This window comes from Zeus faber (genome assembly GCF_960531495.2).
Source record: "Zeus faber genome assembly, chromosome: 22".
In the NCBI taxonomy this organism is placed as follows: domain Eukaryota; kingdom Metazoa; phylum Chordata; class Actinopteri; order Zeiformes; family Zeidae; genus Zeus; species Zeus faber.
In genome coordinates, this window is record NC_137209.1 from 22,701,081 (window position 1) to 22,726,080 (window position 25,000).

Here is a 25,000-nt window from a genome sequence, read left to right on the forward strand (position 1 = left end):
TATCGTCGTGCCCACGCTCCGACCTGGAGAGAAAGAACCTCACAAGCACTGCAGCCACGGCCGCGAGAACACTCCCAGCCAAGAGCACCGCAGCCACACAGACACCCCACAGCCGCAAAGTCACCCCACAACCAGGTCAGTCTCCTGAAACCAACATAAAACATGTGCGAAATGAAATGATACACAAATTCACAGAGAAAGTGAAATAATAAATTTCTATATTGAAGTACACAATGCCTACTATATGGCTTGATACTTTTTCTCAAACAATAACCGCAACCAATATCGCAACACGTCCGGAAAATCAAAGATGGCTGTTACAGTAATGAATGCACCTCAGCTTAGCTTAGTTTAGCGTAACATGGCACAACACACGACAAGAATGTATGGATACTTCCTCACTATCATACCTTTTTTATTTAAAAGAAGCTCAGAAAAAAAACACTTAGACAATATCATGCCGTGTAGTAGTACCTTAATATTTTAATGATTTCACATTCGCCTTTAATTTGTGTCAATTCATTTGGGTTCGGTTTCATGATACGGACCCGGCCGCAAGAACACCCCCAGCCCAAAGCACCGCAGTCGCAGAAGCACTGCAACAATTAATAGCTACGCTTCCTTCATTTTTTACTTCCCTTTCACAAACGCTTCCCCGGCACGGGAAGCGTTTGTTTTACCGCCGTTTTATAGCCACATCAACCACTGCATGTACAACGTTCTACTTTCTAGGGTCAGTCGGTGCATGTTACTGCATCGTGTGCGTGTGTGTGGCCTAAACCACTTACTCGTCCCATGGGAATAAAACATACCCCACACACACACACACACACACACACACAATAACATTTAAGCTTCAGTCTGCAGACCACGTCAGGAGCCCGTTCTATTTTTTTCAAACAGTCAAAGAAAAGGGAACTTGGCAGGAGCAGAGAGAGGGAACGTGAGAAAAGGATAAAAAAAGAGGGAGAAATTAAAATAACTGATTGTAAAAACTGATTGATAGCGAGGGAACAGAGTCCCGCGGGAGACAGAGAGAGAAAGTGTGTGTGTGTGTGTGTGTGTGTGTGTTTGTGTGTGTTTGTGTGTGTTGTTTTGACCTTTGCAGCGCTCACTGCTCTCTCCAGTCTAAACGCTTGGCTTTAGTTCTACACAACAGATGGAGAGAGAGCGTTCAGGACAGAAAGGAAGACGAAGAGAGAGAGCGAGAGAGAGGGAAGCAAAACAGAGGGGGGGGGGGGGGGGAGGGAGGCGGGGGGAGAGGAAGGAGTCATTCCACAGCGTTTCACTGACCTCCGAATAGACTCATGAACCCAGAGAGAGAGAGGGAGGGAGGGAGAGAAGGGAGGAAAAGATGGAAGGAGGAGAGAGACGGAGTGAGAAACATGTCTTGTTAATATTTCTGTCATTAGGGACGGAGCGAGCGAGAGATCGAAAGAGAGAGAGAGGATAGGGAGGATGAGCGATGATGAGCGAATTGGACAATAGTTTTTCTCCCCCCCACCGTCATATTTTGAGAGCTTTTAATCTAATTGAGTTGGGGAGGGAGAGAAAGAGGGAGGAGGAGGGTGCGAAAGAGGGGATATGGACAGAAAGAGAGAGAGGGATGAAATCAACAAGATTGTTTGTTTCCGTTTGAAGCCAAAAAAGCCATTGAGAGAAAATGTTGACGATACCAAGAGGGGACACACACACACACACACACACACACACACACACACACACCCCCCCGGTGGTCTTCAAGTGGGATCTATCAATTTTTCTTTTAATGTCCAAATTATTTTTGTGAAAAAAAAAAAAAATAAATACAATACCATAAAATAATTTTTAGACAAAAAAATGATATTGAGTTAACGCCAACCATTAAGATCAGCACAGCCGCTTTCTAAACACTCCATTTAAATCAGCCGAAATTAAGCTGAAGCCGATTTGCAGTCTCGATGCTATGGTGCGTTCAAAGACGTCAGATTTTTGAGTGACGTTGTAAAACCTCTGAATTTTTTGAGGAACCTACTGTGTTCGGACAGACATCACTGGTGCATGGCTGAACTTCAATAAAAACACCTGCTAAGTGGTTCATTGTATTGCTGTTAAACGGTACAGCCCTATCTCAGATTTGTGAAAAAGGTTATTTTATTCGCGAAAAACAGCAAAGATGTATTTACTGTTTTTGCTTCACAGACAAATCACTGTGACGAGACCACCACAACGAACAGAAATCAATCTAAATCTAAAATAAAAACATACCGGTACCGTAGGAATCCTAAATATAAATTGGTTAATGAGGCGTAATAAACATTAAAATGCAACACAAGGGATCCCTGATCCGTTTCTCTATTCACCAAGGGGTCCTTGGGCCCAAATACCTTGAAGACCTCTGCTCTAATCCATGACTATTGACCGTAGTTATCGGCGCAAGGCGACAGTGTCAGTTCTGGCCGACGACCTTGAACGGCGCCCAAGGCGTCGACACCGGAATTGACAAAACGTTTCGCAACGCTCAATCAAGAGGGAAAACTAGCCCTAGCGGTGCGTTCATGTCGGTACGGTAAACACCACATCCACCAGACGCCAGCCGGTAATTCCAAGCGGGGAACCCGGTCCACATCCACGCCGCCCGAGTTGCCGACTTGGCAAACCAAGACATGAGCTTTTGGACAGACTTGGACTATTTCCGCTTCCCTTTCGACCCACCGCACCCGGACGCTCCCAAGTCGGGGTGACGGTATCACAAGTGCAACCTCCCGAAAAAAATCTGATCGGATCGTAAAACCTGAACGACCCGGACAACTCAAAGTTTTGTTGGAGATCCTCACCGCGTGGTGGCTGAGGTGAACCTGTTTCGCCACAGGAGACAATCTCGGGGTATTAAAGATATTTGTTCTGCAGAATAAAGAGAAAGACACAGATGCACTTCAAGCAGCGACGCTGTCCATTCTGCCCTCGCTTCTGCTGAGGAGGCCTTCATACCGTGAGGGCTCGTGTGTCCTTCACAAGACTGTGGCCCCCCAATCATGTCCCCTGGTGTTCCCCTCATGCAATGACTCAACAGTCAAACTCCGGTCACAGATACAATGTTAGTGGGCTATAAACAGCCCATAATACTCTGTCCAGCCCCCTAGGGTTATCTTTATCTCCACACACGAGTTGAGTGGAGAAGGAATGTGTTCTGGTCTTGACAATCTCAAAAGAAAAAAAAACAACAAAAAAAAAAAAACCTCCAATGTGAGCTCTGAGTAAGTCGTTAAAAAACCCACACTATGGCCGTTTCGCAATACCAAGTACGCAAAGTCCGGACTTGCGGACTTGGTAGTTCAGACTTGGCAAGTTCGACTCGGGAGTTCAGACTCCTCTCTGCCATTGCCATTACCACCGCTTGGTGCCAAATGCATTGTGGGATACTTGTCCGTCCCAAGTCCACACAAGTCATCACCGATGCATCCTCCATAAAATGGGCGGAGCAAGTCCACATCCTGACTTTGAATTGGAACAGTACTTGGGCTGCAACTGATGACGTTTCACAAGAACACAAGTACACACAAGAACACAAGTACAGACAAGAACGCACATTGAGAAAGGCCTACTGTCTCTTCAAAAAAAATACGTAAAAGACACCTGTAAGAGTGACTGTCTTACATGAGACATGAAGCACCATTCAAAGCACTGATCATCTACATTTTCTCTCACCACCAAAATGAGGCGGTTTTCCCCAGGTGTAGTGGCCGTGCCAGCTGGGCTTCAACGGTAGGGGGAGAACGACCGGTGGGAGAACGACCGGTTAGCTCCGGGGGGCTGGTGGAGGTATTCCTCCGTGTTAAGGTCCCGTCCACTCGCATACCCACGTTTCTGAAAACGTAGTATTTTCTCTGCGTTTCGCCCCCAGAAGGCGGTGCTTCAGGAGCCCAAGACAAAGCACCTGAAAAAGCCCGGGTGGAGGTTCTTCAAATCAACGTTTCCCGCGCGTCGGCAAGTTAAACGGCGCTGGTCAAAGAGGCCGACGTCCGGACCTCGACCTGCGCCGGGAGCCTTGGAGCGACAGCCCGGGCTCACACGGGCCCGGCGCCGCTCGCTTTGATGAAGTCTTTACGAGGAGGAAGGAGAAGAGCTCAACACGCCACAGCTGGAGGAAGCTGGGTCCCACGTGGCTGAGGTTCTACACGGACGAGACCCTTATAGGTCGACCCCGCTCCTCCCTTTCACGAGTCCACACTCCGCCCGCTTGCCGCTTGCTTTACGTGTTAAAATAATCGACCTTTCCCCATAAATATAGATCAACTGTTTTAGTTTCACACGTGTTTAAACAACACGCGATCCCTTCAAAACAAAGCCCACAATACTTCTCCCTCACTCCCTACAACAATGGCGCCATCTCTGAAGTGGGAGGGGGTTGCAACGCTGCAAAGCAAGCACTGTTTTTAAATCTCCCTTCTGCAGTAGACGGTGTAGTAATAACAACTAATTTGCACTCGACCAATGAGGACGTGTTCAGAAACGTGTACCTCCTGAGTATTCACATCTTGCCCAGAAAATAAATGCTCTACCTGCTGCTTGTCTGGACTTTGTCTTCTACTTTAGCTTCCAGATAAATAAAGTTATTTATTGTGGAACATGTGACTCATTAAGACACTGTTGCTCCATTATTCTCCTGCTGGGAGTATATTAAATAATGTCGGTAAAGCAGTTATTCTCTTCTTTTCCCATTAAAATCACACAGTGGCGCCCGCTTAAATATGGATATTATTTGGGATTATATGACTGGACTTTATCCAAAGCTGACGCCAACGCTACGCCTTTGTGAGTCTCTCTCTGACGAACAGGGGTCTGCCGGGTCGGGGACCCCTCTTTTGGTCCATATTCAGTACGCTACAGCTGTTATGTTCCAAATTAAATCTCCACGCCCATTCACTCAAAATAAATGTAAAAGAGAAAGGGCACCATTCCCTATCACCAGGCCACGCCCCACGACCACCAGGCCACGCCCACGACCACCAGGCCACGCCCACGATTGCGTTGAAGCGTGACGATGAGCTCAATGCGCTGCGTGCTCCTGATGTTATAGGCACAGTAATAAACCATTCTGATTATAGTTAATGTTTTACCTTTAACCATAAGAATGTTTTATCCTGTGAATCGTATCACATTTGTATTTCTTAAATATTTGACGGTTTCTGTTGTGCATTTTGGGTAATTTGTTTATATTTGACATTTTTAATTGTTATCCATTTTATCATCATTTTTATTTTTCATTTTTCCCCCGGACTGTTAAGCTTTATGTTTTAACCAAACTTCACCAGAAGGAGTTCCTGGTAAATGTACCTGGAGAAAACAGAACTATTTGACATCGCCCCCTACTGGCCTGGTGTACTCATGTGAGCATCAATGGTTTTTGCGTGGAGATGGAGAGGTGGAGGTGTGGACAGCATTCCTTTTCTTTTTTTTAACTACGAGGGAAACAACGCGTTTTTTTAGAAGTCCTCCACATCACAGAGTTATGATGTCATTTATTATCCTAAATATCACGTAATGCAGCTTTAATATTCAATAGAGAGACTCGTGGAGAGATGCTTAGCTTAATGTATTTAGGGTAAAGTTCACACACACACACACACACACACACACACACACACACACACACACACACACACACACACACACACACACACACACACACACACACACACAAAATACTTTGACCTTTGCGTGTTCCTGCAGCAGGGTAATAAACAGACCTGGGGCCAGCGAATCACACTCCCTCCTCCGTCCATCCCTCCATCTCATCCCTCCATCTCATCCCTCCATCTCATCCCTCCATCCCACCAGCGACCATGTGTCACCCAATCATCTACTGTTAAAACCACACTGTGCAGTTTATACGGGGACAACGTGATTCTGCATATTATCACTGAAACAACGACTACTGACAATAATAATGACTACTGACACAATGACTACTGACATACAATGACTACTGACACACAATGACTACTGACACACAATGACTACTGACTGACAAGGAACTACTCTCATACAACAACAATGACGACTGACTGACTACTGACACAACGGTGATGACTACTGACAACAGACTACTCTAATACTACTTAGATGTGGCAACACACTGACTACTGACACACAACCACTACTAACTACCTAAACACGACTGAGGGAGGGAGGCACAGGGAGGCAGGCGAGGTGAGGCAGGTCCGGTGAGGCAGGCGCGGTGAGGGAGGCGAAGGAGGTCCGGTGAGGCAGGTGAGGGAGGCGAAGGAGGTCCGGTGAGGCAGGTGAGGGAGGCGCGGTGAGGCAGGTGAGGGAGGCGAAGGAGGTCCGGGAGGCAGGTGAGGGAGGCGAAGGAGGTCCGGGAGGCAGGTGAGGGAGGCGAAGGAGGTCCGGTGAGGCAGGTGAGGGAGGCGAAGGAGGTCCGGTGAGGCAGGTGAGGGAGGCGCGGTGAGGCAGGTGAGGGAGGCGAAGGAGGTCCGGGAGGCAGGTGAGGGAGGCGAAGGAGGTCCGGGAGGCGAAGGAGGTCCGGTGAGGCAGGTGAGGGAGGCGCGGTGAGGCAGGCGCGGTGAGGGAGGCATGGCAGCGCATTTTGCACAACATGACAAATCTCAGTCGACTGATGGGTTTTAAACTGATACTTTCAGGGGGCAGCCACACTACTGACAAACAACGACTACCAACTACTCAAACACAACAACTACTGACAAACAACGACTACCAACTACTCAAACACAACAACTACTGACAAACAACGACTACCAACTACTCAAACACAACAACTACTGACAAACAACGACTACCAACTACTCAAACACAACGACTACTGACAAACAACGACTACCAACTACTCAAACACAACGACTACTGACAAACAACGACTACCAACTACTCAAACACAACGACTACTGACAAACAACGACTACCAACTACTCAAACACAACGACTACTGACAAACAACGACTACCAACTACTCAAACACAACAACTACTGACAAACAACGACTACCAACTACTCAAACACAACGACTACTGACAAACAACGATTACCAACTACTCAAACACAACGACTACTGACAAACAACGATTACCAACTACTCAAACACAACGACTACTGACAAACAACGACTACCAACTACTCAAACACAACGACTACTGACAAACAACGACTACCAACTACTCAAACACAACGACTACTGACTGACTATTGCTTGAGGGAGAAGCAGACGTGCTCGTCGTCGCTGTAAAAGTTACAGTTTCAACCAAAACAAAACTTTCGGTTCGTTTATCATATTTTGGGCAGGCGGTCGAGGGGGTCGGCCTGGGAAAATGGCCGCCTCCGCACGCCATCACCTGGGTTCTGACCCCGCCTTGTTACCGCGACAACGAAGATGAATTGGACTGCCAGGGCCGTGCGTGGACGGCGGAGGGAGAAGCCGGCTCCGCCCTTTCCCTCCATTGGATCCTTTTCCTGGGTTCCCTCTTCCATCATTCCCTCCATCATCATCATCGCTCTCTCTCTTTGTATCGTATTCTTACCCTTAAGTTTCCAACCATTCACTCTCTCCACACCTTCCCCCTCCTCCTCCTCTCTCCACACCCTCCTCCTCCTCCTCCTCTCTCCACACCCTCCTCCTCCTCCTCCTCCTCTCTCCACACCTTCCTCCTCCTCTCTCCACACCTTCCTCCTCCTCCTCCTCCTCCTCTCTCCACACCTTCCTCCTCCTCTCTCCACACCTTCCTCCTCTCCACACCTTCCTCCTCCTCTCTCCACACCTTCCTCCTCCTCTCTCCACACCTTCCTCCTCCTCTCTCCACACCTTCCTCCTCCTCTCTCCACACCTTCCTCCTCCCTCTCTCTCTATCCAAGATGGATGTCTGATGCTAGACGGTGTGAACCAGGGGGTGGACGCTCAGCGCTTTGACCCGAGGTGTGATCAGGAAACGACAGAACGACGCCGGGCAGAGGGAGAGGAAATTGGCTTTGGAATTGGAGCCGGACCGGGACGTTGACCCCGCAGCGTCCGGACCCCTCCGTTTGTACCGGAGCGACGAGGGTCCGGTATCAAACCGCCCCTCTCCTCCGTCTGTCTCCCTCAATCAGCCTTCGCCTGAATCTCACTCTTTGGATCTAATCTCTTTCCATCGTTCTTTACTCCACCCGCCGTCGTCACGGGGAGATGGAGGGAGGGGAAGTCCCGTCCTGCGCGTCCAGCTGTGTCCGAGAACTGTGAAGCGTCACTTACAATTCCACCTTAAGAACCGGGAAGGTTTCATATACAACTACAGGAAAACAGGAGGAGGTTCTTCATGGAACCACACGGCCAAGAACCGTCCATTAAACTAGAAGGTTCTTTGTGGAACCACACGGCCAAGAACCGTCCATTAAACTAGAAGGTTCTTTGTGGAACCACACAGCCAAGAACCTTCCATTAAACTAGAAGGTTCTTTGTGGAACCACACGGCCAAGAACCGTCCATTAAACTAGAAGGTTCGTCATGGAACCACACGGCCCAGAACGCCTTCCCAAAAACAAGAGGGTTCTTCGTGGTTGACCCACTGAGCCTTCTAAAGAACCCGCTTAGAACCTTATTGTCGTGGTCAAAACAACAAGAAAAGAACCTTGACCTGGAATGATCTGTGCTGATTTTGCATCACTTGTAGTACTTCATCTTAACGACGCCTCGTTAGCTGCCATGACAACCGAGGTCAGGGCTGATGGAACGTTAACTGACTGGAATGAAACACAAGGTTTGAGTGTGTGTGTGTGTGTGTCCTTTTATTCAATTAGGGTTTTATTAAAGCTAAAATGATTCATTAATATTGCATGTAATTCAATGTACATAGTGTATGTATATTTAAATATAAATACACCGCAGCACATTGGGAAACAAACAGTTGTCTTTGATCTTTAGTTCACGGCGACGGAAACATTTAATATTTAAACATGAAACGGAAATAATGTAAAATATTTATGAATTATCATGTTCATGACGGAACATTCCATCTGGTTACAATCACTAGCTGCTTATTCTGACAACAGATGGTCGATGACTGACACCATCAGTACTGACTACAATGACGACTAACACGCAATGACGACTAACTAACACACAATGACTACTAACACACAATGACGAGTAACTAACACGCAATGACGACTAACACGCAATGACGACTAACTAACACGCAATGACGACTAACACGCAATGACGACTAACTAACACGCAATGACGACTAACTAACACACAATGACGACTAACTAACACGCAATGACTACTAACACACAATGACGACTAACTAACACGCAATGACTACTAACTAACACGCAATGACTACTAACACACAATGACGACTAACACGCAATGACGACTAACTAACACACAATGACGACTAACTAACACGCAATGACTACTAACTAACACACAATGACGACTAACTAACACACAATGACGACTAACTAACACACAATGACGACTAACTAACACACAATGACGACTAACTAACACGCAATGACTACTAACACACAATGACGACTAACATGCAATGACGACTAACTAACACGCAATGACTACTAACACGCAATGACGACTAACTAGCACGTAATGACTACTAACACACTATGACGACTAACACGCAATGACGAATAACACGCAATGACGACTAACTAACACGCAATGACTACTAACACACAATGACGACTAACTAACACGCAGTGACAACTAACTAACACACAATGACGACTAACTAACACGCAATGACGACTAACTACTGACACAATGACGACTAACTACTAACACGCAATGACGATTAACACGCAATGACGACTAACACGCAATGACGACTAACTAACACGCAATGACGACTAACACGCAATGACGACTAACACGCAATGACGACTAACTAACACGCAATGACGACTAACACGCAATGACGACTAACACGCAATGACGACTAACACGCAATGACTACTAACTAACACGCAATGACTACTAACTAACACGCAATGACTACTAACTAACACGCAATGACTACTAACTAACACGCAATGACTACTAACTAACACGCAATGACGACTAACTAACACGCAATGACTACTAACTACTGAGACAATGACTACTAACTACTGAGGCAATGACTACTAACTACTGAGACAATGACTACTAACTACTGAGACAATGACTACTAACTACTGAGACAATGACTACTAACTACTGAGACAATGACTACTAACTACTGAGACAATGACTACTAACTACTGAGACAATGACTACTAACTACTGAGACAATGACTACTAACTACTGAGACAATGACTACTAACTACTGAGACAATGACTACTAACTAACACACAATGACTACTAACACGCAATGACGACTAACACACTGACTACTGACTAACACACTGACTACTGACTAACACACTGACTACTGACTAACACACTGACTACTGACTAACACACTGACTACTGACTAACATACAATGACTACTGACTAACACACAATGACTACTGACTAACACACAATGACTACTGACTAACACACAATGACTACTAACTAACATACAATGACTACTAACTAACACACTGACTACTGACCCAATGGCTGCTGACTAACACACAATGACTACTAACTAACACACAATGACTACTAACTAACACACTGACTACTGACCCAATGGCTGCTGACTAACACACAATGACTACTGACTAACGACTAACACACTGACTACTGAAACACAATGACTACTGACACACAATGACTATTAACACACAATGACTGACCCCAATGACTACTAACACACTGACTACTGAAACACAATGACTACTGACCCCATGACTACTAACACACAATGACTACTGACTAACACACAATGACATTTGACCCCAATGATGACTAATTAACACACAATGACTACTGACCACAATGACAACTGACACACAATGACAACTGACCCCAATGACTACTGACTAACACACAATGACTACTGACAACCGACTAACACACTGACTACTGAAACACAATGACTACTGACTAACACACAATGACTACTAACTAACACACAATGACTGACCCCAATGACTACTAACTAATACACTGACTACTGAAACACAATGACTACTGACCCCATGACTACTAACTAACACGCAATGACTACTGACACACAATGACTACTAACTAACACACAATGACTACTGACTAACACACAATGACTACTGACTAACACACAATGACTACTGACCAGCACACTGACTACTGACCCAATGGCTACAAACACACAATGACTACTAACTAACGACTAACACACTGACTACTGAAACACAATGACTACTGACTAACACACAATGACTACTGACACACAATGACTACTAACTAACACACAATGACTACTGACATACAATGACTACTGACTAACACACAATGACGACTAATTAACACACAATGACTACTGACTAACACACAATGACTACTGACCAGCACACTGACTACTGACCCAATGGCTACTAACACACAATGACTACTAACTAACGACTAACACACTGACTACTGAAACACAATGACTACTGACTAACACACAATGACTACTGACACACAATGACTACTAACTAACACACAATGACTACTGACTAACGACTAACACACTGACTACTGAAACACAATGACTACTGACTAACACACAATGACTACTGACACACAATGACTACTAACTAACACACAATGACTACTGACACACAATGACTACTAACTAACACACAATGACTACTGACTAACGACTAACACACTGACTACTGAAACACAATGACTACTGACTAACACACAATGACTACTGACTAACACACTGACTACTGACCCCATGACTACTAACTAACACACAATGACTACTGACACACAATGACTACTGACTAACACACAATGGCGACTAATTCACACACAATGACTACTGACCACAATGACAACTGACCCCAATGACTACTGACTAACACACAATGACTACTGACACACAATGACGACTAACTAACACACAATGACGACCGACACACAATGACGACTGACCCCAATGATGACTAATTAACACACAATGACTACTGAAACACAATGACTACTGACTAACAAACACTGACTACTGACTAACACACACTGACTGCTGACTAACACACTGACTAACACACTGACTAACACACTGACTAACACACAGACTACTGACTAACAAACACTGACTACTGACTAACACACTGACTACTGACTAACACACTGACTAACACACTGACTAACACACAATGACTACTGACTAACACACAATGACTGACCCCAATGACTACTAACTAACACACTGACTACTGAAACACAATGACTGCTGACCCAATGACTACTGACTAACACACAATGACTACTGACACACAATGACTACTAACACACAATGACATTTGACCCCAATGATGAATAATTAACACACAATGACTACTGACCACAATGATAACTGACCCCAATGACTACTAACTAACACACACTGACATCTGACCCCAATGACGACTAATTAACACACAATGACTACTGAAACACAATGACTACTGACACACAATGACTACTGACCCCCATGATGACTACTGAAACACAATGACTACTGAAACACAATGACTACTGACACACAATGACTACTGACCCCCATGATGACTAATTAACACACAATGACTACTGAAACACAATGACTACTGACACACAATGACTACTGACCCCCATGATGACTACTGAAACACAATGACTACTGAAACACAATGACTACTGACCCCCATGACGACCTCTTAACACACAATGACTGACACACAATGACGACTGACCACAATACATCATTGTGGAACAAACATGAGCTAAATTAATACATAGAACTAATTTCTCACCATCACCACCATCATCATCATCAGGGTCCATCCCCTGTTGTTATTGTTCAGATTTTTATCATTATTTTCTTTGGCATTTATGGGCTAAAAGTGTCTGAAACACGACGACCCCTGGACCCACAGACACGGTTGAGGTGTCGTTAGAACCGGGACGTCTCAGACGTCTTGTGGTTCAAATTTGATCCATGTCGACCCGCATTTGGCGCGGGAACCACTGAAAACCGAGGGAAATCTCAAAGCGGAACTTTGGCGCACCTTGGTCGTTTTGGGGAGCGGCCGCTTTGCGACATCATCGTCCGATTTGTCGCACGTGTCCAGGTCTCTGCGGGAGCCTCCGTACCTGAAACGCAGTGAATGAGAAAAGTCACGTTGTTAAATAAATCATTTTTTACTTCTTAAATGTTTTTATCCGGAGGAGAGGGCGACGCCACCCGCCATCAATTAACCGGTGGAGTCTCTGTGGAGGAGGCGGAGCCCGCGCACGGCTCCCGGTTGAAAGGGTTCCAGAACAGGAAGTAATGCTGCATTCAATGGGACTCGGAAAACTGTCATCCGTGTTGTTTCCCCACCAGATTGTTATTGTTATTTTATAATTCAGGAGACGTCGTTGAGTTGATTAATAACTGTCTGATGAGTCGTGTTACGAAATAGTTGTGTGGTATGTGTGTTTTGGTGTTCCAGATGCTAAAGAGAAGCCACGACAATGAAGAAGCAGCGCAGTGGGCAGAACGTCCACCCTGCCTTCCACCGCAACCCGGAAACTGGTGATTGGCGTCGGCGGGAAGTGATGCTGCGTTTCATGGGAACTCGGAAAATTGTAATTCGTAACTAACGCGACTAACCTGGACCCTGTGCATTGCTGCCTGCAGCTATATTTATTATTATTAATAGTAGTAATAGTGTTGTAGTACTTGCAGTAATACTATAGTGTTGCAGTATAAGTAATAATTAAAAGACACATGTCTGGCACATGTGTAAGACCTTTGAACACACACAAAGATTGAAATGGGTCAGAAAATCTATATTTATTTTTCAAACCTGTGTTTGAGATTAGAGAAGGGTTTCCTCTGCCGCCGTGTGTGTGTGTGTGTGTGTGTGTGTGTGCGCGTGATGAGAGGAACGTGCACGTTGAGGAACTTTCTGCTGCTTCTCACATGTTATTATTAAAATACAAGTTGAAATGAAGGTTTTAATGTCAGAAAAGAGAGAGAAAGAAAAGAGTTGCAGGAGCTCAGGGTTCAGGGGCCTCTATAAACGGAGAGTTGTGAATTATTCAGCAAGTGAATTGAATTGAACACACACGATGGATTAAAGTCCCTTTACAACAGGAGAGGGGTAGAGACCATTTCATTTAGTCACTTTTTAAGGAGATTATCAAAAAAGATTAAAAATAAAAAATATAAATCTTTAAAAACAATCATAATTTACATTATAATATTGTGTGTGTTATATAAAAAGCCTGTCAAGGTGTTGTTTTTAATGCATGGTGGGTACTTTTATTATAATATCGTTAAAATATAATTGTATACATTAAATTATTCATAATGCCAAAACAATAAATACATTATTATTTTAGCCATAAAAGTATGATTTTAAAAAATGCCCCGCGGGTACTTCTATCATAATATTATGGTAAAAAAAATGGTATTTTAAATTATTTATGATGACAAAACAATAAATACTTTTATTATTTTAGCCATAAAAGTATCGTTTTAAAAACGCCCTGTGAAGCTTAGATCTATGGCTCCCTCTCGTGGCCAAACCGACGCAGTGCAGCCAGCGAACGACAACAGCCACCCACCGCTGGTCCGACCTGGAATATTATTCAAATTCAAGAGATTATTTGTCACGTACACAAATTATTATTATTATTATTATTATTATTGTTGTTGTTGTTGTTGTTGTTTTAGTTCCACGTTTTATCATAAACACGGATATAAACATGAAAGGACAGATATGCAGGCTGGTATCTCTATATCTGGAGTCTTTGTAACAGTATTTAATTTAAACAACTACGACTGGAAACTTTGAAAAGTCACCATGAACTGTTATTGTTATTATTGTTATTGTTGTTATTATTGTTGTTATTGTTATTGTTGTTATTATTGTTATTGTTGTTATTATGTCCATGTCCTCACCTGCTCCCGGAGCTTCCAGCCCAGTCACCGGAGTGTCGCTCCACACGTACCCCGCCAGCGGCTCACCTGGACCGGGTCAGCGCTCCGCCACGGTTCCGGTCAGCGGTTCCACCGCCGGTTCTCCCGGTGGACGGCCCGATTCGCCGACGCGGACGCGGGCCACACGCGGTACTAGGGGGGCGGGGGTGAGAAACGGTCCCGTCCCGGTCGGAACCGGGAGGACGCGGCTCCACGCGGCTCCTCGGCCCCAAACACACGCACCTGCCCCGGGACGGTGCGCGACGCGGGGGCGAGCCGTCCGCGGCGAACGGGTCTCTCACGACTCGGTGGTCTGGAGTCGCTGGAGTAAAAGAGTCGACCCTTCGACTCTCAAACTGAGTTGAATCACCGTTGGATGAATAAATGTGATTTAAAAACAAAACAGGTGAAGGCGTTCGGGGTCCTTCATGTTATTATTTTAAACATGTTTCATTCGCGAATAGTCGCGACGGAGCGAAACGATCGTCGCTGGAATTGCGTTCGCGGCCGAAAGGAACCGACTCTTTTCAACTTCTGAATCGCGCATCGTTCACTGGAAGTTTCCGTCACTTCCGGAGGCGCTTAAGCCCCGCCCCCCAAGCGCACCTTTTTTAAATTGTGATTGAATTTGAAACAAGACGTTGTTTCCTAAATGTTTGAAAAACATCGTTGTCATTTTAAATGTTATTTTAAATGCATTCACAAACAGAGATCTTCAGCTGAGATGAACCTGGGGAGCAAATTAGGAGGATTTATTCTTTTTTTTTTTTTTTACGAATTAGGAATTTCAAAACAGAGACGGTTACGTTCAGTTTGTAAAGTCTTTATTATCAACGCACTCCACACTGGATACTGGGGCTCAGCAGGCAAATGGATGAAAACAAAACACAGCCGGCATGTCTCACTCTCTCTCTCTCTCTCTCTCTCACACACATTAAATATTTCATCGTCAATAAAAACCTTCAAAATGAAAATGTTGAAAGCACCGGCGTTGAGAAGGGTTTGTCGACATTTCAAAAGTTGGGAAAACACTTAAATTGACCTAAAAAACAAACAACAACGGCAAAACAAAGCAGCACACAAACAAAGCAAATGATCGGGTTAAAATAAGCATTTTAATGACGGTTCGCTTGGATTTCCTATCGCTTGTTACATCACAGCCCGACGTTGAAATGAAAAAAGTTTGATCTCATAAAGTTGTTGCCTCCTGGAATCAGTAAAAATAAATGTATTCCACACCCAGTGATGGTCGGACGACTGTGAGAATCAAACTCCTAATTATTCAAAAAGGTCGCATCACATGGTCGAGTCCACCTTTACTCTCTACTTTACATGTTGCCTAGCAACACATCTATCAGCCGAGGGGAATCTTGAAGGAACTCATTTTGTCCGAGACGAATAAACAAGAACATTAGATCTTTTACTTACAGTATAACAATAATAATAATAATAATAATAATGTTAAGAAATATATCTGCAGGCAGCAATTCACAGGGTCCAGTTTAGTCGTGTTAGGTACGTTGAACAGTTTTCCGGGTTCTCTGAAACCCAGCACGATTTTCCGAGTTCACCTTGAACGCAGCATGGGCTCCCGCATGGGTCTACCGTCTCCTGGTTGCTCGTCTCGCGGCGCAAACGCGACGCCGTCTACACGGCGCAACCCTCCCCCGCCCCCGAATGTGACTGAGCAGCCGGAGACGCAAACCGGAGTTTTATGACGTGGGTTCATGATGTCACAAAGCGGCTCCGCCCCTGAAACCCATCACAACGCCTCTACCTTCCTCTACTTCCGCTAAAATTACGACCGTTTTTCAGTCATTTCCGCTCCAAATGGAGATCGACGTTGATCAAACTCGACACGTTTGAAACGTCCCGGTTCTAACGGGACCTCAACCATGTCTGTGTGTACTGCGGTTGTCGTGTTCCAGAGACTTTTAAAACGAAAAATGCCTAGATTTAATAAAAAAACAAAACCCAGCAATAATGTTATTAACCTTTTTTTTTTTTTTAATGAATTTGTTTATAGAGCTGTGGTGTTAATTAAATATGCTCAAGACATGTCAGCAAATAAATGTCTTTTGTTCATAATAATTTACTTTTTTTTTTTTTTTTTTACAAGTATTCTGAAAAAATGAAAGTTTCCATGACAGCGGTGGAACATACAAAACCAACTGAACTCCAAAAACTAAAAACTAAACACACACACACACACACACACACACACACACACACACACACACACACACACACACACACACACACACACACACACACACACACACACACACACACACACACACACACAGAGTCCAGTTTGAAGGACAGCATTACACAGAATCATTCTCTAAAATCTGCTTAAACTCCAGTGAAAGAAAGAAAAAAAGAAAGAAGGAAAGAAAGAAAGAAAGGACGAAAGAAAGGACAAAAGAAAGGACGAAAGAAAGGACAAAAGAAAGGACGAAAGAAAGGACGAGGGCCGTCTCATGAAGAAAATAACCCTATTTTAATTACTGAGAATTCTAAGAAACAATGAGAAAACAAAGAAAAAAAAAATCACAATGGGAAATAATAAAAGGGAATAAATAAGAGCTTCAGAGATGTTGTCGCTTCGTTGTTTTTCGGGCGTTTTTGTTCCCGAAACTCGAGGGACCCAAGTCGGGCGTTTTGTACCGTACCGAGAACACCAGGACCTCAACCAAGACGCGCCCCCGACGTCGCTCCCTACGTTGACGACGAGGGCGCGGGTTTCCCAGAATGCAAAGCGGCGCCGACGCGACACAAAGCTCCCAAATGTGACGTCTGGGCCCCCTCTGCTCCTCATCGTCGTCACTCAGGAACCCAAACTGATCTTGAACCTCCCGTCTGAGCTCAGCTCAGCCTCGGCCGCGTGTTCAGGGTTCCTGGGTGAAGGCGAGAAGGGAGGTCAAAGGTCAGAGGTCAGAGGTCAGATGGGACAGCCACACACAAGAAAAAAAAAAACAAAAAGGGGGGTGGAGGGCGGTGGCAGTTTGGTAAAAAGGTGGAGGGCCGTCTCTCCCTCCGTCCGCCTCACAGCTCCGTCTTGTGGCCGGGCAGCGCCTCCCGCGGCTGCACCTCCTCCTCCGCCCTGGCCTCCGCCGAGCCTCCCAGCGGCGCCTTGCCCTTCTTCTTCTTCTTGTTGGCCTTCTTGTCCTTCTTCTTCTTGGCCGTCTTCTCTCGCTCCGAGCTGTCCCCCTCCTCTCCTCCTCCGCTCTTGCTCTTCCCCTTCTTCCCTCCCTTCTTCTTTCCCGCCGGCGTCGTCCTCTTCTTCCGCTCCTCCGCCAGGGCGGCCGGGTCTCCCTTCTTCTTCTTCTTCTTCTCCTCGGGCGTCCACTCCTCCCTCAGACAGGCTGGATGGAGGGATGAAAGAACGGAGGGAGGAGGAGAGCGATTGAGGGATGGAAAGATGGGTGGATATATAGAGGGATGGTTGAAAGGAGAAAGAAAGAAATGGTTGCATGGGTGGAGATGGATGGATGGAGGGATGATTGGAAAGGTGGATGATAGAGGGAGAAAGAAGTGGGGAAATGGTTAGAGGGATATAGAGATGGATGGAGGGATATAGACACGGATGGAGGGATATAGAGATGGATGGAGGGATATAGACACGGATGGAGGGATATAGAGATGGATGGAGGGATATAGACACGGATGGAGGGATATAGAGACGGATGGAGGGATATAGACACGGATGGAGGGATATAGAGATGGATGGAGCGAGGGAAGACAGGTGTGAGAGAGGGGAAAAAGGAAACAAAGGAATTTAACTCCTAGTCCAAGTCACTATGTGTGTGTGTCCGAATGTGTGTGTGTGTATGTGTGTGTATATGTGTGTGTATACGTGTGTATATATGTGTGTGTGTGTGTGTACTGTATCTGTGTGTGTATAAAGTACATGTGTGTGTATATATGTGTGTGTGTATATATACTGAATGTGTGTATGGTTACAGTATGTGTGTATATATATGTGTATACAGTATACTGTATGTGTGTACATATGTGTGTGTGTATATGTCTGTGTGTATGTGTATATGTGTGTGTATGTGTGTGTACCTGTGTGTATGTGTGTGTACCTGTGTGTATGTGTGTATATGTGTGTGTATATGTGTGTGTGTGTGTGTGTGCGCGTGTATCTGTGTGTATATATGTGTGTACCTGTGTGTATGTGTGTGTGTATATACGTGTGTACCTGTGTGTATGTGTGTATATGTGTGTGTATGTGTGTGTACCTGTGTGTATGTGTGTATGTCTGTGTGTATGTGTGTGTACCTGTGTGTATGTGTGTGTATGTGTGTGTGTGTGTGTGTATGTGTGTGTACCTGTGTGTATGTGTGTGTACCTGTGTGTATGTGTGTGTATGTGTGTATGTGTGTGTACCTGTGTGTATGTGTGTGTATGTGTGTGTGTGTGTGTGTGTGTGTATGTGTGTGTACCTGTGTCCTGTCCTCTCAGGACGTGCTTCTCACAGAAGAACGTGGTCAGATCCTCTTCCTGTGTTCCCTTGTACCACTCCTCTATCACCTCCTCATACTGCTCCACCATCACATCACACTGTGCAGACAGACAGACAGACAGACAGACAGACAGGGGGGAAGGAGAGAGAGAAAATCCATGATTTAGGTGTGAAATATACAGAAGCATGAAGATGGATGGATAGAAACGAGGAGATGACAGAAGCAGGGAAGGAGAGAGGGAAGAAAAGGAGCGGATTGATGGATGTTGATGGGTAGATCAACAAAGGGATGAATGCATAAACAGATAATGTACGAATGAAGGGATGGATGGATGGATGGAACGATGAAGAGATGAATGGAAAGGTGGGTGGATGGATGAAGAGATGGGTGGATGGATGGATGGAACGGTAAAGAGATAAATGAACAGATGGATGTAAATATATAGTTGCGGTGATAGAAGCGAAGCGGTGGAGGGATATGATAATAAAGTGATTTATTGTGAGTGATGGAGCGCAGGATTGAACCGATTAGACGGATGGAGAGACGGAGGGGTGGAGGGACGGAGGGGTGGAAGGACCGAGGGAGAGAGGGGCGGAGTGACAGGGTGACGGAGGGGCGCTCCACCTGCTTCTTGAGGTCGGACACCTCGGCCGACGTCTCGTTCCACAGCTCGTAAGGAATGTCCATCACCACATTCACTCCTTTATTCACCAAACCATGAAGGGTGGAGAAGGTCTCCGACATGCCCTGAGGGAGAGAGGGGGGAGGGAGAGAGAGAGAGAGAGAGAGAGAGAGAGAGAGAGAGAGAGAGAGAGAGAGAGAGAGAGACAGTGTCCTTGAAGTGGAAAGTTGCCTTCCTGTTCCATGCCCCCTGCGGTGATGTCACTGCAGGTCTTAAATGAAAGGATCACTTCTCAATTTTTCAGGTCTTATCGAAGTGTTTGTTTACTTCATTTACAACTGCTCATCGTACAAGCTGTGTTCACAACGCTTCACGGGTGATGAACTTACCGCTCTGCGGCAAATGCAGTTCAATGGGGCAAAGGTTTAAGCTTTAAAAAACATCACAGCTCATTGTTCCAGAAGGGAAACTCAAATCAGTCAGTGATCAAATGCAAAGAGCGCTTTGTATCAGGCTTGTATCAGGCTTTTGGGGGATTTTATTGACGACTATCGAACGCCAAAGCAAAAAGACTAGAAACTGAAAATGAGATACTAGGAACAGGAAGTTAGAGACTAGAAACAGATTGCAAACAGGAAGCTGGACTAGAAACAGGAAGTCAGACAAGAAGCAGGAAGTCAGAGGCCCTTTCTCAATCTGCGTTCTTGTCTGTACTTGCGTTCTTGTCTGTACTTGTGTTCTTCTGTGTACTTGTGTTCTTCTGTGTACTTGTATTCTTGTATTCTTGTGTGTACTTGTGTTCTTGTGTGTACTTGTGTTCTTGTCTGTACTTGCTTTCTTGTCTGTACTTGCGTTCTTCTGTGTACTTGTGTTCTTCTGTGTACTTGTGTTCTTCTGTGTACTTGTGTGTACTTGTATTCTTGTATTCTTGTGTGTACTTGTGTTCTTGTGTGTACTTGTGTTCTTCTGTGTACTTGTGTTCTTCTGTGTACTTGTGTTCTTCTGTGTACTTGTGTTCTTCTGTGTACTTGTGTGTACTTGTATTCTTGTATTCTTGTGTGTACTTATGTTCTTGTGTGTACTTGTGTTCTTCTGTGCACTTGTATTCTTGTATTCTTGTGTGTACTTATGTTCTTGTGTGTACTTGTGTTCTTCTGTGTACTTGTGTTCTTGTGTGTACTTGTGTTCTTCTGTGTACTTATGTTCTTGTGTGTACTTGTGTTCTTCTGTGTACTTGTGTGTACTTGTATTCTTGTATTCTTGTGTGTACTTATGTTCTTGTGTGTACTTGTGTTCTTCTGTGTACTTGTGAAACGTCATCAGTCGCAGCCCAAGTACTGGTCCAATTCAAAGTCTGCATCAAGTCAAGTCCAGTCCAAATGCCAGGATGTGGACTTGCTCCGCCCATTTGATGGAGGCTCCATCGGTGGTGACTTGTGTGGACTTGGGACAGACAAGTATCCCACAATGCATTTGGCAGAATGACCGTCCTGCGTCCTCCCGTCCCCGGGAGTCTGTACTGCCCAGTCCAACTACCAAGTCTCAGTTACTAAGTCTCAGTAACCAAGTCTCAGTAACCAAGTCTCAGTAACCAAGTCTCAGTAACCAAGTCTCAGTAACCAAGTCTCAGTAACCAAGTCTCAGTAACCAAGTCTCAGTAACCAAGTCTCAGTAACCAAGTCTCAGTTACCAAGTCTCAGTTACCAAGTCTCAGTTACCAAGTCTCAGTTACCAAGTCTCAGTTACCAAGTCTCAGTTACCAAGTCTCAGTTACCAAGTCTCAACTACCAAGTCTCAACTACCAAGTCTCAGTTACCAAGTCTCAGTTACCAAGTCTCAGTTACCAAGTCTCAACTACCAAGTCTCAACTACCAAGTCTCAACTACCAAGTCTCAGTTACCAAGTCTCAGTTACCAAGTCTCAGTTACCAAGTCTCAGTTACCAAGTCTCAGTTACCAAGTCTCAGTTACCAAGTCTCAGTTACCAAGTCTCAGTTACCAAGTCTCAGTTACCAAGTCTCAACTACCAAGTCTCAGTTACCAAGTCTCAACAACCAAGTCTCAGTTACCAAGTCTCAGTTACCAAGTCTCAACTACCAAGTCTCAGTTACCAAGTCTCAACTACCAAGTCTCAACTACCAAGTCTCAGTTACCAAGTCTCAGTTACCAAGTCTCAGTTACCAAGTCTCAGTTACCAAGTCTCAGTTACCAAGTCTCAGTTACCAAGTCTCAGTTACCAAGTCTCAGTTACCAAGTCTCAGTTACCAAGTCTCAGTTACCAAGTCTCAGTTACCAAGTCTCAGTTACCAAGTCTCAGTTACCAAGTCTCAGCTACCAAGTCTCAGCTACCAAGTCTCAGCTACCAAGTCTCAGCTACCAAGTCTCAGCTACCAAGTCTCAGCTACCAAGTCTCAGCTACCAAGTCTCAGCTACCAAGTCTCAGCTACCAAGTCTCAGCTACCAAGTCTCAGCTACCAAGTCTCAGTTACCAAGTCTCAACTACCAAGTCTCAGCTACCAAGTCTCAGCTACCAAGTCTCAGCTACCAAGTCTCAGCTACCAAGTCTCAGCTACCAAGTCTCAGCTACCAAGTCTCAGTTACCAAGTCTCAACTACCAAGTCTCAACTACCAAGTCTCAACTACCAAGTCTCAGTTACCAAGTCTCAGCTACCAAGTCTCAGTTACCAAGTCTCAGCTACCAAGTCTCAGCTACCAAGTCTCAGCTACCAAGTCTCAGCTACCAAGTCTCAGCTACCAAGTCTCAGCTACCAAGTCTCAGTTACCAAGTCTCAACTACCAAGTCTCAGTTACCAAGTCTCAACTACCAAGTCTCAGTTACCAAGTCTCAACTACCAAGTCTCAACTACCAAGTCTCAGTTACCAAGTCTCAGCTACCAAGTCTCAGCTACCAAGTCTCAGCTACCAAGTCTCAGCTACCAAGTCTCAGCTACCAAGTCTCAGCTACCAAGTCTCAGCTACCAAGTCTCAGCTACCAAGTCTCAGCTACCAAGTCTCAGCTACCAAGTCTCAGCTACCAAGTCTCAGCTACCAAGTCTCAGCTACCAAGTCTCAGCTACCAAGTCTCAGCTACCAAGTCTCAACTACCAAGTCTCAGTTACCAAGTCTCAACTACCAAGTCTCAGTTACCAAGTCTCAACTACCAAGTCTCAGTTACCAAGTCTCAGTTATCAAGTCTCAGTTACCAAGTCTCAACTAACAAGTCTCAGTTACCAAGTCTCAGTTACCAAGTCTCAGTTACCAAGTCTCAACTACCAAGTCTCAACTCCAAGTCTCAGTTACCAAGTCTCAGTTACCAAGTCTCAGTTACCAAGTCTCAACTACCAAGTCTCAACTACCAAGTCTCAACTACCAAGTCCGCAAGTCCGGACTTCGCGTACTTGGTATTGAGAAACGGCCATAGACTTGAAACGGGAAGTCAGGGACTAGAACCAGGAAGTCAGAGACTAGAAATGGGAAGTAAGACACTAGAAACCAGATATAGGACACTAGAAACAGGACATATAGCACCGGAAACAGGCAGTAAGGGACTGAAAACCAAAGTAAGACACTAGAAACAGGAAGTGCGAGATTGGAAACAGGAAGTAAGAGACTGGAAACAGGAAGTGAAGGATTCAAAACAGGAAGCAAGACACAAGAAGCTGGATGTAACATAATCTAAACAGATTAGAAACGGGAAGTACGAGACTAAAAACAGGAAGTAAGAGATTAGAAACCGATTACAAACAGGGAGTAAAAGACTAGAAACAGGAAGTTGTGTAGCTACGTACTGGCAACCCGCTTTAGCAACGTCAGACTCTAGATGTCCCATGGAGATAACAAAAAAGCAGTTTTAAATAAGTGATATTAATTATTTATTATTATTATAATTATAATTCATATATAATATATCATTATTCATATATAATATTTATTATTAAAATAAATATATAATATATATTATTATTATTTATAATATATATACACACACCATTATTATTATTAATATCTATACCATCATTATTATTATTAATATATATCATTATTATTATTATCAATATATTATATTTATTATTATTATTAAAATAAATATATAATACATATTATTATTATTATTATTATTATTATTAATTTATAATATATATATATATATATATATATATATATATATATATATATATATATACATACACATTATTATTATTATTATTAATATATATCATCATTATTATTATTATTATTAATAGATATCGTCATTATTATTATTATTATTAATAATATATATCATTATTATTATTATTATTATTATTATTATTAATAAAGTATATCATTATTATTATTGATAAAAAAGACTCAAGGGAGTTTCCTGATAAAAAAGGGCGTTTGGTACCTTAGCGAAGCGGTTGCTGCCCTGTCGCTCCTTGTGGAGGTTGTATCCCATCAGGCGCTGACACACATTCTCCACCACCTCGATGAACCGGATGTCTCTACGGAGAAGGAGATGGGTGGATGGATGGAGAGAGAGACATGAGAGAGAGAGAAGGATGGAGAGACAGATGGATGGATGAGAGAGAGACATGAGAGATAGATGGATAGACAGACAGACTGACAGACAGACTAGCTGCCAAGTTGCCCATGTGTCATGTTGGTTGCCCGGACTGATTAAATGGTTTTCCAGTTGTAATCCTTCTATGACTGAGTGATAATGATCCTGTTATAATATTGAATATAATGATTAAAATCCCTATTTCAATATTCTCACAGAACACACTGTGTGACTGTTGGGGCCTGTTGTACTGCCAGTACACGATCAGCACTGTGCTATAATAAGAAAACACACAGGAGGTGAACCTAGCGAACCAC

General features: G+C 44.3%; 1 protein-coding gene and 1 long non-coding RNA gene across 2 annotated transcripts in view; both read right to left on the minus strand.

Annotated features, from left to right (window-relative positions):
* Positions 1-15,075, minus strand: part of LOC307246851 — a 24,996-nt gene extending 9,921 nt beyond the window's left edge. Inside the window, exons 1-2 of the long non-coding RNA XR_013844716.1 lie at positions 15,030-15,075; positions 13,147-13,231 (exon numbers count right to left, since the gene is read on the minus strand). This is a non-coding gene — a long non-coding RNA (uncharacterized lncRNA). The remainder of the gene's footprint in view (positions 1-13,146; positions 13,232-15,029) is intronic.
* An 810-nt stretch (positions 15,076-15,885) lies between these two features.
* cnpy3 (canopy FGF signaling regulator 3) overlaps positions 15,886-25,000 on the minus strand; it is a 10,530-nt gene continuing 1,415 nt past the window's right edge. The window contains exons 4-7 of the mRNA XM_080023393.1: positions 24,528-24,624; positions 20,144-20,266; positions 19,499-19,616; positions 15,886-18,415 (exon numbers count right to left, since the gene is read on the minus strand). Coding sequence (XP_079879519.1) covers positions 18,096-18,415; positions 19,499-19,616; positions 20,144-20,266; positions 24,528-24,624 — 658 coding nt within the window. The 3' untranslated portion in view covers positions 15,886-18,095. The remainder of the gene's footprint in view (positions 18,416-19,498; positions 19,617-20,143; positions 20,267-24,527; positions 24,625-25,000) is intronic.